General features: G+C 39.4%; 3 protein-coding genes across 5 annotated transcripts in view; 2 read left to right on the plus strand and 1 right to left on the minus strand.

The window, feature by feature from the left end:
- Positions 1–463: 463 nt before the first annotated feature.
- LOC111332916 (protein dbl-1) lies at positions 464–3,626 on the minus strand. Its single transcript, XM_022938396.2, has 2 exons — positions 2,673–3,626; positions 464–2,525 (listed from the first exon to the last, which is right to left on the minus strand). Exons 1-2 carry the CDS (start codon positions 2,938–2,940, stop codon positions 1,711–1,713), a joined length of 1,083 nt encoding a protein of 360 aa, XP_022794131.1. The 5' UTR covers positions 2,941–3,626; the 3' UTR covers positions 464–1,710.
- A 4,768-nt stretch (positions 3,627–8,394) lies between these two features.
- On the plus strand, positions 8,395–13,678 carry LOC111333100 (hemicentin-1). The gene is made up of 6 exons (XM_088756753.1): positions 8,395–8,854; positions 10,049–10,353; positions 10,819–10,990; positions 11,343–11,522; positions 12,151–12,336; positions 12,883–13,678. The coding sequence occupies exons 1-6, from the start codon at positions 8,794–8,796 to the stop codon at positions 13,050–13,052; spliced, it is 1,074 nt and encodes a 357-aa protein (XP_088612879.1). The 5' UTR covers positions 8,395–8,793; the 3' UTR covers positions 13,053–13,678.
- Positions 13,679–14,593: 915 nt separating this feature from the next.
- Positions 14,594–16,140, plus strand: part of LOC111332732 (sushi, von Willebrand factor type A, EGF and pentraxin domain-containing protein 1) — a 67,142-nt gene continuing 65,595 nt past the window's right edge. For 2 of the 3 annotated variants that reach the window (XM_088756695.1, XM_088756696.1), the window contains exon 1: positions 14,594–14,749. In XM_088756695.1, coding sequence (XP_088612821.1) covers positions 14,689–14,749 — 61 coding nt within the window. In that variant the 5' untranslated portion in view covers positions 14,594–14,688. The remainder of the gene's footprint in view (positions 14,750–16,140) is intronic. The other variant, XM_088756697.1, reaches the window with a different exon arrangement.

Genomic DNA, 16,140 nt, shown 5'->3' on the forward strand with positions numbered 1-16,140 from the left:
ATTGTTGCATTGTCATTTTGAGTATTTTGAAATACTAATTACCTTGTATTTGAGTGTCAGAGCCTTTTAAACCTCCAAATTCTTTAGAAGTGATCGTCATCAAACTTTCCCATGTGCTGAGTACGAGAGCGACCTTTCCAGTTATGAACACTACTCAAGCAGTAGTAAAAATAGGGCCTGAAAAAATTCAGGTCTGTACGGAATTCGAACCCATGATCTCTGCGATACCGGTGCAATGCATTTCACATATATGATTTTCATATGTTTACAAACGTTTCCCAAGTGCACCAGTAAGAGATCGCCGAATGAGACAAACTGGAATTGGCAAAAAATATCAAATAAAGACGGATATGCTAATTTCCAATACACTACTGCAACAAGTTTTCAGAACCAGACACCTGAGTATACTGCGACTGTTAAAGAGAATTGAAGGTTTCTCTGACAGACGCTTCAGTAAGCAAAATTCAAAAGGCATGCGGCATTTTCTTTATTCCTTTGTTTTATCTTTAAGTGCAGTTATCAAATTATTCTAGTCGGATGAATAAAATGATTAATTCAATACTAATCGTCACTGGCGATAATAATCAACACAAAATATCTTATTAGGTTATTCCCCATGAAAGCGTGACTATTGCCAAACTATATATATATATATATATTTCCTTTTTAGAATCGAAAGCAAGGTGTGTTCGTTAAGATGTCAACTATAGGCATTGCCATTTCTTTAATTGTCGATACGAAGAATAATTAAACGTATCCAGTCAGCTTTGTACTGAAGATTGTTTTACTGACCAAGTCCAATATGTTCGGCTGGTGTTCTTTCCATCTTTTTGCTTAATATCTGTTCCCCTCTATTTGGACTTCTTTTGTCCTATTTATGACAATTATCATTATCTCTTAATGTTTTTATAATCCTTCTCCTCTATATTTATCGCTGTCTTAGAAAGTCCAATGATACCTTCAAAATGAGGCGTAAACGACTAAAGACCACAAAAAAAAAAAAACCGCATATCCACAGTGAAGGTTTTTTTTTTGTACTCTCATGGACTGGTTATAATCACATTCTGCCGCCCTTTGTTTGCTTCCAACCCTTGAAAGGTACCATTATGTAGTTGCTGCATTTTGATAAAGCTAGCCTATTCTTCTAAGGTTTGTCATTCGTATCTGCGATTATCTTATCCAACCGAATAATGTATGTGCAGCGTATCTAGTTACTAGTCCCTTGTTCCTACGAAATTATAGTTTCAAGAGTTCGTGTTACCTGAGAGTGGTTCTCTGCGTCTCAAAACTAGTTTGAATATTCTAACACAGTTCCTTTCAAATGAATAAAAGCTTAAACGATTATGTAGATTAACGCGAAAGGAGCCGTGCTCGGTTTGAATTGTCAGAATCTATCTATTGTCTGAAGAAGCATTAGGGCCGTTGCATCGAGGTTTTGACTAAAAATTTACATACCTTACCAGATTTCGTCACAACTTCAACCTTTTCAACATTTCGATATTAAAAGTTAGAAAATATGATCAGAACACAGGCATGTTTCATGATCTGAACTGGTCCGTTGACCTAAAGATATGAGGAGAGACGGAGTCTTGAACACTGTTAACACGCAATTAACAAAGCACTTAACACCGGATTATGCGGCTAAAACTCCTGGAAGGTTCATCTACCTATTCCCAGCTTCAGCTTGAATTGATGCTTAAAGTTTTAGAGTTACCTACAGCCACAATCCGAAGCGACCATACCCGGAACATCTCTCAGCACAATTGTGTTGTCAAGGTCGTAATAGAGAAGACTCATCGAGCGAAGCTCAGTGGCTACACAAGTAGCGGCGGGTATTTTTTTGCCGAGCCGATGATGGATAATGTTCTGTAAAATTGCGTGATTTGTCGGATTTGAGACCAGGCTGAGAGTACCGGGACATGTACCCTCACAGTAATGAAATCCAAATCGAGTCGGCGCAATGATCCATCCGCTCCACTTTAAGTCGCGGAATCGAACTGCAAGTCGTCGCTTTCTACACATGATATCCTCTGAACGTTTCGTTCGGGAAAGTTTGCCATAGCTGTTCTCTGTGGCGTTACCTGTCACGACTTGTTGCCTCTTCACTGGGGGAGCGCTGAGTACTCCTTGGTTTGGATTTGGAATTTCGAGTGGCTCGTTGAAAACAACAAGGAAAGGTTTTCGCTTTCTTTTTGTGGTAATCCTGAATGCAGGATTAGTTGAAATGGCAAGGTTTAGATTTCCTGTGTGCCTTTTGACCTTTGAAAGCATAAATTGAGTCAAATTGAACACCAGCCATCTGCCTTTGATCGTCTTGTGACAATCCCGAGTTGATATTGTCTCCTTATCGCCGTCTGCAAAATTTTGTGACTCATCGCTGTAAACGATGCTAACCTTCACATTTACACCTCCTCCACAAAAAACTTGGACGTGCAGTTCAGCTTTACGCAAAATTTTATGGGAGCCGTGGCCAAGCGAAGACAGGTTGAACTGGAGAACCGAGCTGTCGGTGTCCTCATTAAGACCTGTTTGAAATCGATCATGAAAGCAAACAAACAAATTAGGACCTGCTTAGCACATATTCATCACGAAAGAGACATGTTGGCACCTCGCATGGATTTATGTTCAATCGAATTAGAGCTGTAAAGCCTTAATACGTCCGGCACCGTTACCTTGTGGGAACAGAATCCGTGTCGTAGTGCCATCTGGAATTCTTCTGCCAGAGCTAGATCGCTTCCATGTAAGCTTGCCCTTGTAAAGATTTAAGATGTAGCGCGGAATGTCATGGCGATCGCTTGAGATATTAGGAGCATGATCCATGTCCAGCATTTGAAGCAAGCCAGAGGCGAATTCCTTCTCGGCTTGGAGAGTTAAGCTTTCTGAAAAAGCCAACATCGCCAAAGATAACGCCGCAAGAACTGAAGACCACGTTTTGAACATGTTCACCGGAAATTTTATAGGCTGGCCTGAAGCATGCAACACAACGCTCGACTAATGGCACCAAGTTAAACAATCACGGCGCCCTTTAAAGGTGCTTAAAATATCAAATGAGATTGCAATTCACTTCTTATCATGTCAAAGTTATTAAATTAAATAAAAGTCAATCATGCGTGTGGCTTTAGAGCATCATTAATTCGCGATGACCAGAGAGAATGGAGTCTCGAAAGATCGAGTGAAGACGAAGAGGGTTGAAAATTGAGCACTGTTTCCTTTCAGCTAAGCTGTAAGAATTCAAAGGCCACCGCTGATAATCTAAGATCTATATTTGTTAATATCTTGGGAAAATGTCGCAAGGATCTCATTCCTTCAGCAGCTGATAACCTCCAAGTCTTCCTGAATAGTGAGATAAACGAATCATCACGTGTATTGTGATGTAATTCTTCTTCTTATCCTGACTTTCTTAGGTAGCAGGGAGATCTTGTTTTGAAGGAAGCTGTTATCAAAAAATAAAAAATAAATAAAGGGAAATAAATGCAAAACATAATTTTCATTTAAAAAAACGCGATATTGAAACTGTTAGGTTTGGTTTGTTTTGACCGTTTCCATTTGCAAAAGCAAATACAAATATTTGGATCTAAAGATATTGTTTCGCGTTACAAGTGTAATCCTGACTTGGAGAATATAATGACATGCTTTATATACCATTGTAAATTGGAAATTTGACAAAGGAAACACAGAACGATTGGGATGCTTTGTTAGAATCCGTTAATATCTGTGACCTCCAGATAAGTTGTGTTTATTTTTGCCATTTAACTGTTTGCCGCGACCACACCTCGCTGGCGGAAATCACAGAAATCAAGCTCCTATGAACTGAAAACAATCTAGGTAGGGCAACAATTCGAAGGGGAGTTTTGGATCTGTCAGGCAGAGGTGAACACTTATTTTTATCAAGTTATAGGAGTTGTGGTCAAACAAGGCATTCCGTATCACAAGGAAACGAGACGAGGAAATTCTGGCCAATGTGGAGCGTATTTCAATTGAATTTCTTAAGAGGAGAGACGGTCGCAATCAGAACAACGCAAAATATCAAACGAGACCAATAAGAAGTCAAAGAAAATTCATTTGATTCTCTGCACGCAGGGAAAACACGAAGACCGAGTCGCGACGGGGTTGAGTCTTACCACGAAGAGAACTGCGTTGCGTACGGCATGGAAAAGGGCATGATGGCATAGTTCCGTTGTGCAATTGCGACCCATTCCGAAGCTCTTCACCATAGCAAATGAATTTTTACACGCTGTCGTGTTTCTTTGGTTATTTTTTACCGGTTTCCGATCGAGTCATTTGTTAAATCTAATCCGATAAATAGAAATTTCGGCAAGCAATAAATCATGAAAAATGGTTGGCGCAAACTGAGGTTGCCCTAGATTATCTCCCTTTTGTAACTTTAGCCGGGCGACTAAGAATATTGATTCTCTTCTCCTCCTTCTTGACGGGATACTGGTCTATTGCATGTCCCCCACAGAATCCAGGGCCGTAGCTAGCATAAAGCAAGACGAGGCAATTGCCTCGTCTTGAGTTTGGCCTTTTTTTTTGGCACCAGTATCGCTCAGCAATAAAAAAGTGAACTTCTACACTTGCCCAAGCGGACTTTTCTGAAGAAAAATGCCACGGAAAATGCATAAAAGAGCATTTCTGAGCCTCTAAATTTCTATATCTTTTGGGGGCATGCCCAGACCTGAAACTTGTCTCGTCTTGTTCTGAAGTCTGGCTACGGCCCTGGAATCTCGTTGAGTTTCCCCGATACGAGCGAAGCGATTAGGCAGCTGACTAGCGCCTCATGGAGTCAGCAATTTTGTAGAGTTGTAGAGAAAACTGTGATAAAATAAGCAGAGCCTAAGGGAATTAGCAACCTGCAAGTTGGACATTTGATTGAAAACCATCGCAAATAACCAAGTTTGATTCCACGGTGTCTGGAGAAAAAAAACATCAATTAACGGCTGTTGGTAAGCCGATTGAGGGCTACACAATCATAAAAGGTATGCAAAGTGCGAAATTGTGGTCTTACGTTTAATGAGATGAAATCATCCGGAGAGCCTCAGAAAAAAACAATAGCATTAACTCTTCTTGATTAGTTGGCTCATATATTTGTAGAAACCTTTAGCTGTAGATCATCTGCAGGTCAATTTATCATTAATATTATTTAATTTAACCTTGATCAGATTGGTTTTAGTATCAATTAAGAACAGGAACGAACGAGTCCGATTCCCGTCAAGCCTGAATTTTTTGTCAGCCGGTTCTTTGGTTCGTTGCAACGCTCGATGGGTTTTTTTTTCAATTTGTCCGCTGGCTGGTTCTTTCCTTATTTTCGTGTACTCCTTCCAGTTCGGTTTTTCGACAGTTTTTCCGTTGGCTCGTTCCTTTCATACTCGGTTTATTCGTTTCAGTCCGGTTTTTCGACAGTTTTTCCGTCGCCTTTTTCCTTTAATACTTCGTTTATTCGTACCGCTTCGGTTTTTCGACAGTTTTTCCGTTGGCTCGTTCCTTTCATAGTTCCGGTTTACTCGTTTCAGTTCGGATTTTCGGCAGTTTTTCCGTTGGTTCGTTCCTTTCATACCTCGTTTACTCATTCCAGTTCGGCTGGTTGACAGTTTGTCCGTTGGCTCGTTCGTTTCATTCTTCTTTTAATCGTTTCAGTTCGGTTGGTCGACAGTTTGTCCGTTGGCTCGTACCTTTCCCGCCTTGTTCGGTAGTTGCAGTTCGTTCGTTCGTTCGTTCGTCACAATTGTTCGTTTCGTGGATTCTCATAGGGCGTAGGAATACTTGCAAATAACGCTTGCGTTAGGAATCCGACATGAACGAAAGCTCCAATGTTACACCGATTGCATTTGAAAATATTGATCCACCCTGCTAAACTTTCATTTTCGCTCCACCAGAGAAAGCGTATATGATTTCCTCTTTTCATTGAAATAATTGCTCTGAAACGCGAGATGGGATCAGCAGTAATGATGAAACAAAAATATAGTAAGCTATGAAAAATTAAAGGAATTATTCTTCTATCCTAACAATCAGTGAAACCTTCATCGAGCTAATCGTGAGCTGGGGTGACCTCGGAGCTTTAACAGGTTTATTCGCGTTGAGTAATAACCTTAAATAAACTGAATTTTCATCGGACCTGTAATTTCCGAGAGATTTGTTAAGCCCTGGATCCTTTCCAAAGAAATAATGGCCTACTGCGAAATAGCCAGTCGTACCTTTAAAAGATCGATAGTCCCGCAAACCTTTGTGTGACTCTTTCGAAATCTCGTCAACCTTTGTGACGAAGTCTCATATTTCTTACAACAACAACAACAACGTTTTATTCACTCAACATAATTTAATTAAATTACGATAATTCTTTGAGTTTAACAATACTGATTAAAATCATTTACTAGATGTAAAAATTGTAGTATTGAATAACAATACAGATTAAGATAATTTACTAGATGTAAAAATTGTAGTGTTAAATTGTAAGGTAGGAAGCTAAGGCAAAAGGTTTTCTTCTTAACCTTAGTGTTTGGGATGTTAAGTTTCTTACAGACGGAGGCATCGGTCAAAAGGCAGCTAGAGGAGTTTTGTGTTATTGTTTGAGATGTCTCTTTTTTTTATTTACATAACCAGAGGAGTCTTACGGCGGTTACTGATACGATGGTTTGTTCGTCAGCGGCTCCCACCCGACGGACCGATTGGTCATCAAAATATGACTCGAATTAAATGCCGTGGTTTCGGGAACTAATTGCAATTAGTCAAGATTCTTTTGACTTAAAGTTGCTATTGGAGGATTTAATGAAAAGAAAGAAATATGTCCAGTCAGCCTTGAAACGAGAACTGACGGTTCTACATCGTAAATGAAATTCAAAGAAATGTCACTAAACTCGTAGGACCGTGACGCAAATTTTAAAGCACTAAACTTTGTCATTCTCCAGAACCGATTTATTTTACTGGAAGCCTTCTGATTTAAAAGGTTTAAGATACTGATAAAGACGTTATTTTACTCCTACGTGGAAATTCCAGTTCCAATTCAATTCGCTTATACAAACTTGGATGATATGAGAAATAACGTAGGTTATGAGAATTATGACACCCTAATCCCAAGCAGCAGCTTGTGATCTAATTTACTATCAAATAAAATGAATGCCCGTCATCTGTAAGTAATAAGTGTATTTCGGCCATCTAATCATCTCTTTACCTTGCATCCAAAATAGTCAAGGTTTGAAAGCTGAAATGGAGTCGTGAAATGCGCACACTACGCATTGACCCCAGCTTCACTAAATTCAGTTTACACCGTAGCACATGATCAAGTTTTATGACCGGGGAATTGAATTTATTGTTTTATAGAGTTTTTTACCTTATTAAACATAACGCAAGTTTATGTTTGAAAATATTCGACCTCATTTTAGATAAATACAGCATTATCCCAGATATGTAACTAAAAACCACCCATAAACCTATCACATTTAGGCTCGAAGAGTCTTATTATCAACTGTTGTCACTTTTCTGGGGGGAATTCCCCCTTAAGATTTAATGAGTCAAACATTGAACGAAGCACCTTAATTAACACATTTCATTACGATCCCTCACCGTTCAAACTTTACCCATTTTTCACGGAATACAACCGGCCCATATTTTGATTATGCAAAGATGACAAATGCTGGAGGTCTCTTGTCTAATTTTGACCCCTTGTCTTGTCGTAATAAACCTATGATTCCATTAACATTCAATCTTTCTACCCAAAGAAACTAAATACATTTGGCTAATGGCTATCGTAGCGTTCAGGAATTATAAACACGTCAAGAAAGCAGAGTCCCATTTATAATCGTCTTTCTCAAGTTTAATCCACCATTACTGCACTTAACAGAACTGCGGAAACGGAAAAAATGTTTGTTTTCAGTACTAGGTTTGTGTCAAGAGGTAGATACCCCTATACCTCCTCAAAGTTTATAGAATGGTTCACAATTTGCTCTCTTTGAAAACAAAAATAAACGAAAGAAACACCTAGTCTAATTAGTATTTCAAGGTTCGTCATTTGCAATGTTTTTAATCTTCTCCATTCATGACCATCCTATTTCCTTGTCAGTTTTGAGCTTACAGACGTCATGGGTGTCAATTCCTCTGTACCTCAGCCCTGGGAGAGTATACTTTCATCAGTTTTAGAACTTATTTTACGTGACGTGACGCGACACAAGCCATCGGGAAGCAACTCAGTTCAAAGTTAACGTTAGCAGGTTTCCACGGAAGAGCTATGACGGTCAAGTTTTTACCTTGCCTGGACTATTTTTGTCGTTCAAGGATAATAGAATCAGCGAGCTTATCATCATTTCTCCATCTCCTCCCAGCTTATGTTCAAATATCCCGTAATAGAGTTAAGCCGTTTGCGTCATTAATTTTTTTGCCGCATCAGTTATTAGATGGTTATTTATGGAATGCCGACCGTGAGCAAACTAAATACGAGCCTCGAATTTTGCCTTCATGCTAAGAAGTGTTGGCAAAATAAAGTATTACAGACAAGACTTTCTATTCAGAATACTACGACAATCATGAATCAAGCGCACAGCGCGAAGAGCTGATTATAAAAGCACAATGTAAAAATAGCTCCACTGAGCAAGCTAGGACTTGCATAACCCACAAGGAACTTTTTGGCCGAATATGTCAGCTGATACGTGACTGATCGCGTCGAGAGTAACCTCATACTGAGCGAGCAAAACAACCGTTTCAGGTCTCTTGTTGAAGATCACTTTCACATTTATGATCTGTTTGTAGTTGCTTCAAACCTTCTTCAGTGGTGTGGCCATCCATTTTGCGAGTAACCCCGATAAAATGAGGATCGTACTTACCGCGTGTGTCATATGGTTTATATCGATCTTTCGCGGCGTTGAAGGTAAGCCAAGTTTCATTTCTGGTCGAATCGCATTCCACTGTTTACTTCGAACGAAAGATTGTTTTATGATTGGTTTTGCCCCTTTGAATGAGAAACCTTCCCGGACGAAGGTTCGTCAGCCCACAAGGATAGCCTTAAAACATCTTGTTAACCGTAAAACTGTTGTATTTTGATAAAAGTTGCTATGACCACTGAGGGTTTCATTGTATTGATGGGGCTGCTGCTAGCCACACGTAAGCTGTCGTGCGACGTTTCTGTGTTGGTGGTATACATCATAGCTTGTTGTGGTATTTATATTCCTCCCCATGCAACGCTCTTTGTCAGAGTATTTTAGTAGGATTTTTTTCAGTGATAGTCCTGGGATTTATTATTTTATAAAAATGCGAAATGAAATCATCAAATTTTAAACTGCTCTTTTATATTTCCCTTTTTTCGTGTAAGCTGCATAGGAAACAAGAGACGCTAATGTATAAAGGATGTCTGTGTTAAAATAGTAACGAAAGCTGTTAATATCCTAATATTTCAAATCGTAAAATAGGAAGTTTTAAAGCGAGGGAAGCCAAATAAACTTAGAAAGTTAAGGCTAAACCATGTATCCGCACCAATCAAATTTAGTCCACTTATGTCCCCGGCCATGCTGCAATTTCTAGTTGCAATTTCTATACAGTACAATCTGTGAGATAGCTCTCTGCATTAAAGGTCAAGTGTTGAAACTGACTGATACTTGAATTATTTGTTTTGTTTAGCAACACGTAAGGAATTTTATATTACTTATTACCCCCTGAACGTTGTCTGATAACTGTTATTTAATTTGGTTTCACATGGTTTATGTTTGGACAGAACCCCTGTGAGACTGAAATGAAAGGACGAATTATGGAATTTTTCTTTTTTTTTGTAATTATTTTTCTTTTGTGTGATCGGCTTGTAACTCCCTCGACAATTCAGATCAAAAGGGAAAGAAACGTTAGATTCAAGGGAATTTTTCCCTACAAATTTGAATTTTTTGTTGAACTTGGCAAGTGCCGTTGTCAGATTTCTGAGATCCCTGTCAGTGTATGCTGCGACTTCTGTACAATATACCACGCATATGTACATCGATATTGTTTCGTCTCGAACATCTGAGCTTAGTTGCAAACAAAGGCCGTATACCTTGCGTGGTGTGTTAAATGCTAATTTGGCTCTTTCCTTTGAAAGGTGAGTGCAATGCCGTTCTGGGAATGCAAAATAAGGCAATTCCGGACAGCAGCATCACAGCATCCTCGCATTTAAGTCTAAACCATGTCCCTTCCCTTGCACGACTGGACAATGCGCAAGGGGCTTGGTGCTCGGCTACTACCGACAATCTGCCTTACGTAGAAATACTGCTGGGCAAGGAAAAGTTTCTTACTTCGATTAAGACACAAGGAAGCAGAAAGGAATTAATATGGGCAGGGAAGTACGAAATTCACCACTTTAAGGATGGAAAATGGATCGTCTACAGGAAAAATGACGGAACGACGGTTAGTAACAAATAAACAAACGAACCCTGTGTATCATTCCACCCACATCCGAATATCGGCATTCTGCTCATACAATGAATTGCACGCACAATGTATTATGTAAGAAGAGGCACGTAGAACGTCTCCTGTACCAAAACTTTACTATTCATAAGTTACCATAACGTTTTAAAACCCCTTACCCCCTCCCTCCCCCGCCCCCCAACCTGAGTAACTACGCTCGGGGAAACCATAGAAAGGGCGGGAAGAATCGGTTTGTAATATGAAAAACAAGATTATTCTGCCCCGAAACCTATTTGTTACTACACTTTTAAAAAAATTAAGAAAAGGAGCGGGGTGGACTGAGAGATTAACACCAGTAACAACTAATAAATTGTGTTACATTTTTTTTTAAGCAATCATGATAATTTGGTAGATTTTATACATTGAGAAAATTGTTAATTTTTAATCTTACCGTTCAACACACAGGCACTTGATGGAAATGGAGGAATATCCTCCCTACATAAGATTACGCTCCAACCTCAAATTAGAACCCGTTCGATCCGTATTTTTCCCAAGAGTACTCATTCTTTGAATGGCAATGCGTCTCTGACAAATGTTGCCTGTCTGCGACTGGAATTATACGGATGCTCTGCCCCAGGTTAGTTACCAAATTTGAACTTGTCTTTCCAATTAAGTCAGTGAGTGATTTTAACTAAGAAGAAACAATGACGATTTAAGGACAAAGGGGATCAACAAGTATTGTAAATTACGAAATTGTGGAACTTACAAACTTTTCACGATCGATGCACAAATCTTGACCGGGTGGTATGTAACTCCTTTCAAGATGAATTCTACGTTTATTGTCTTAATCTGGTGCTTTAAAAGGCAATTGACCAGCTAATTTGTCCACTAGTTATTTTTAGTTGAGGTGCATTTTCTGTCTTCTTAGATCATTCTCCTGTCAGTAATGTCATGATCTTTGAGCTTCTAAGGTTTTTTTTTTTCTCCAGTTGATGGGTCGTGGAGCGCGTGGGGTCCCTGGTCGACATGCAGTGTGACCTGTGGACTTGGAAAGCGCTTACGTGAACGGTTTTGCGACTCGCCAGTACCTAGTAACGGTGGCGCTCCGTGCAACGAGAGTGAAAGAACTGAACAGGAACATTGCAGATTACAAAAGTGCATTAAGCCTGGTAAGTCAAGATTGATCACATGTGAAATTTTATTTCCAATGTTATTGACTTCTCTACTAACTAAGGGAAAAAGGACTAAGGTGTATTGTGATTACTACTGCCGTGACGTAGTTGCTGGCAAACCTTAAGACAAGAAGGGCGACTTGCCATAAATTTACTCTGCTGGGTAGTTATGGTCAACGTGAACAATAATAAGATAGAAGTAGTATGCCTGACAAGCCTTCTATCATTTTCGTTTTTAAGGTAGTACATATAAATATATACAGGTTCCTTATGGAGCGAGAAGCCGTGTTGAGATACTGATCATGGCCATATGAGAAGATTCATTAAATAATATATACATATTTAGTCAAACTGAACTCCTCGTGTTATTTTTTCGTTGTCTTTCTTTTATATTTTCTTTTCTTCCTTTTTTTTTTTTTTTTTTTTTTTATCGCACTTCCGACCGATGTAGTTAAGCCCTGTTGGAGAAGGCCCAACCCTTTAAAAGTCTCCGTATTGTGAAGATTTCTCTTTTCAAATGTAATAAAACCCTACTTTGACGAAGAATCAAGGTTTCGTCGCGCTTCATAAAAAGGTGTGAAATTATGATATCTTTCCTAATTCAGTATGCTGTTTTATCTCAAAGCTGTCGACGGAGGCTGGGGTAAATGGGGTCCTTGGTCAGCGTGTAGTTTAACATGTGGAATTGGATTGCGATCACGTGAAAGGAAATGTGATTCACCTGAACCGAGGAATGGTGGAGTGCCGTGTAACAGAGCAGAGAGAATGCAACAGAGATTCTGTAGAGTAGCCAGATGCGGAGCAACACAAGGTTTGCCAAGTCTCACTTGTTTGATAATCGATTTAAGAACTCAATTTAGAGCGTATCTTGCTGTTGGTTACTTAGGTTTTGGACTGACTTGCTGACTTAATGACTGACTTACTGACCTTTCTGACTGAGAAGCTGACAGATTGATTACGAATCAACTGTCTTCTCAAGTGGCTTGCTGATTGACTGTCTGACCGACTGCGAGAGTTGGTCTAATCGAAACGGACTGACTGATATAACTGTTTTCCGATCACTTGTACTCAGGCCCTCTCTGAGGGAGACTACATGTTGTGTTCTGTTTGCAATCAAGACCCTCGTGGTCGACTGAGATATACAAACTGTGTTTATTACGTTATCAAGCGCTGCCTGTCTTGTCTGTGCCAGCTGACATAACCAGCCGAAAAAGTTGCTCGGAATTTTGATTTCTCTGACCCTTTTCATGGCTTAGATTGGTGTTCTGTAATCGATTTCTTGAAATATGCGAGTACAAGAGGTTATAGTTTATATTTTGGCGGGAATCATCGTTAATTTTTTTTGTACCCCTTGCAGGCAATGATTTGGGATTTTCCGGCTCGGGTTATGGCTGGGAAACTTCTCCAGATACCTCAGGATCTGGCGAGGATAAAGATGGTTGGACGGTATACTACGGTAAAAAGAAACAACACCAGGGATTCAGCGATGACGAGGACTTGGCGATGAAGTCAAGACCTCTCGGTTAAGTCTTCAGTACGAACTTGGAAGTGTGGAAGCAGCTTAACTGTTCAGAACAGACAATAACATCTAACTTTTAGACCTTCAGCTTGTACCAAAAGCACTAAAACCTGTTTTATTCAATCGTTTTTAGAGGATTTTCAGTCTTAAATAGCTTTTCGCGGTATCTAGAAGCTGTTTCTTCGCTAAAAACCAAGACACTTGATGTTAAAGTTTGACAATTGCGAATCTGTTCGAACAAGACAAGTCCTATCTGCAGCGGTTATTACATCCTAATGAAACGGGCTTCAAAAGCTTATTACGAGAGAAGCTCAGTAAAGGGTTTCTGAATGAGGGCGTTAAATTTTGTGGGCTTCGTTCAGTATTCTTGTGCAAAAAATAAAATATTTCATAACTGATCTGTAAAATTTAAGATCATTTATGATCACCTAGCAGTCATTATGGGTGTATTCAGTACCATAATCTGCACTGCCAAATATCCTTGGGACTCCTTAGTGAACATGATACGACCTAAGTAGTGCAGCCGAAGAAATGCAGTAAGTGGCTTGAGTATAGTGAGCCATTCATTCGAGTATGTTAACTGTACTTCTTTGAGCTTAATCATTATTAAAATGTTTTCTCTTCTTTCCTGCAAGAGTCTGGTCGGTTCATTTAGTCTTAAAATGATTGATAATTCGCCTTTTTTGTGGAGAATTATCCCACCATCAAATATGTAATCTTTCTCAGAGCCCATGAGCTCTCTAGACTTTTCCTTCAAGATGTTCCTATCACTCTCCTTTAATCTGAAAATTTTACTGTAAAATATCCTCTCTCTTGTCTCCGTGGCAAATTTGCCCAAATTAGGTGGAGAACCTCTCTACCTCGAGCATGCTCCATTTCTGTCTCAACACTTCGAACCCACACAATTTGAGTGGTATCAGTTGGAAGTTTCCCTTTTCTAAGCGAAGAGCGACGGCATTTTACCGCCTGTTGTCACAGAGAACACATTTTTAAACTTCCAGGACTGATGACCAGTCGCTGAAAGGGTAAGGAGCCCGAGTGGGGTCAAGGCAGTTCGTACACCTTTTCATCATAGAATGCAGCAAAAAATACCACAAGATCCAAAATATTTACAACGATTGAATCACATGTAACTACTTAGTATGGAGTATCTAACATTTACTTGCCTTGAAATAATTCTTTGATTATTTAGGCTCCAGTGCATATAAAAATTGTCGCGTTTTGTGAATCAAAGCTCGAACCCGCCTTACCTCCACCCCGGCTTTCGATGGCACTCTTCTCACAGTGGAACGGAGGCTCGATGTAAATCTAGCCTGCTCGGCTTTTCTCTTCTTTCTCTTGCCGTTAATGCCTAATTCTTCTTTTCCTTTCGAAAAAAGGGAATTGTATCGCCGGTTAATGTAACAAAAGTGACAGATACAAAAGATTGCGTGACGTGTCCCAAGGGAGAAGACGGCAAATTGATGACTGGGTGACAATATTGTGGGCCGAGAAACTCGAGAACCAGCAATTCACTGTAATAATAGTTCTCAATACTCCATTTCCGGTCCGGTTTCACATTTTTAGTTCATTGCCAAGAACAAGTCACCACTCGGTCTTTTGGCAAGGCCGTTGACGAAACTGGTCAATGTCTCTTTTGTAAAAATGAGAATTCTGTGTATTTCATGCCTGCTATGGACTATTCTTTTCACACGTCAAGTTAAAGGTGAGTTTACTTTAGCGTCCGTTGCGAGTGAATTTTGAGACAACGTTCTGTCTTAAACGCGGACGTCGTAAAAATTGATTTTCGATGGCGCATATACATATCATATGAAAGTCACTTCTTTCTAAGCCTCATTATACACGTTTTGCGTTAGTTCAGAAGCGAGTTATAGACTCAAGAATCTCTCAAATCCTCTCCGTTATAATACGCAGATCAGCGATAAGCTTTTATTGCAATTCAACGCAACACGGTACTTAAATTGAAACGGTATACTGATTTTTATCGATTAGATGAGCATTTGTGGATGATAAAGATGTGATCCCGTGCAGTTACCCAAAGGAAATTTCGGTAGATTCACGGGTGATTCTTGAACATAGTTTCAATGTGTATTTCACAAACAGGAAGTCTCCCTGCCATGAGCCGAAGAGGCAGTCACGGCGAGCAATCTACTCTTCTTCTTCAAAGCAAACAAATTAAACCTTGCACGCGAAGAGTCATGTAAATAAAATTGTGCAGTCGCACCTAACAGCGTGTATTGTGGATCATCTTTACAGGAGAAAATTTTGCCTTCTATATTAGAAACAAGTGATTGCTTGTTTACTCGTAAAATTAAGGATTGATATCACATTTGTTTTCAGGAGTTGCAGAAAACACGCGCGAAATTAATCCTGAATTTTACTCAGCCCCATGCGATCGATATGTTCTTATTGACTTAGTGAACGGGCCGAACGGGGAAAATATTTGGCTCGAGGTCAGGACGTACAGACCGAGCACAGCGAGGTCCGTGCATCTTGAACGAGTGCCAAGTATTTTCCCGTCCGACACGACGTAACTCAGTCAATAAGCATTTTATCACATTACCACTGATAAAGTTTTTAAAAAGTCGAAAAGTTTGTTTTAACTTGAACAGGACGCGATAGTCTGGCACGCGCGGAAAAACCACGAAAAAGATTCTACAATCAAAACCTTCCTTTATTTTTTGGAGTTAGAACAAGACACTTAAATTAATCGAGAAACATGACTTCTTTATTTCATTTTTGTTCATTGCTGCCACTCGTTTTTTGCGACAACAACAAACGAGTGCTGTAGGGGTGGTAGTTTGGAAAATATTGAATGCCCGAGTTCGGAACCGGAACCGGAATACTTGGAATACCCGGAATTCCCGGAATGACCGAAAAATAACAAATTAAAAAAAAGATAAAAGTAAATAAATAAATAAATAAATAAATAATAACATTGATGATTAAAAATTAATGGTAAATTCATAACTTAATTAAATAATTTAAAACGAAATTTTTCTCTGAGGGTCCTGAAAAAAAATCCACTTACCGGCACTGTTCATGGAAATGCACGTATTAGAATTAAAAAAAGTCTGCGTCAGGCCAGTAGCCCAT

The sequence above is a fragment of the Stylophora pistillata genome, chromosome 4 (genome assembly GCF_964205215.1).
Source record: "Stylophora pistillata chromosome 4, jaStyPist1.2, whole genome shotgun sequence".
In the NCBI taxonomy this organism is placed as follows: Eukaryota; Metazoa; Cnidaria; class Anthozoa; order Scleractinia; family Pocilloporidae; genus Stylophora; species Stylophora pistillata.

Excerpts from the sequence above, each read along its gene's own strand:
- LOC111332916 (XM_022938396.2), bottom strand. The coding sequence starts at position 2,940 with ATGTTCAAAACGTGGTCTTCAGTTCTTGCGGCGTTATCTTTGGCGATG. Across the intron at positions 2,526-2,672 it reads ACGGATTCTGTTCCCACAAG|GTCTTAATGAGGACACCGAC; the intron begins GTAACGGTGCCG and ends GATTTCAAACAG.
- LOC111333100 (XM_088756753.1), top strand. The coding sequence starts at position 8,794 with ATGAGGATCGTACTTACCGCGTGTGTCATATGGTTTATATCGATCTTT. Across the intron at positions 8,855-10,048 it reads GATCTTTCGCGGCGTTGAAG|GTGAGTGCAATGCCGTTCTG; the intron begins GTAAGCCAAGTT and ends TTCCTTTGAAAG. Across the intron at positions 11,523-12,150 it reads ACAAAAGTGCATTAAGCCTG|CTGTCGACGGAGGCTGGGGT; the intron begins GTAAGTCAAGAT and ends TTTATCTCAAAG.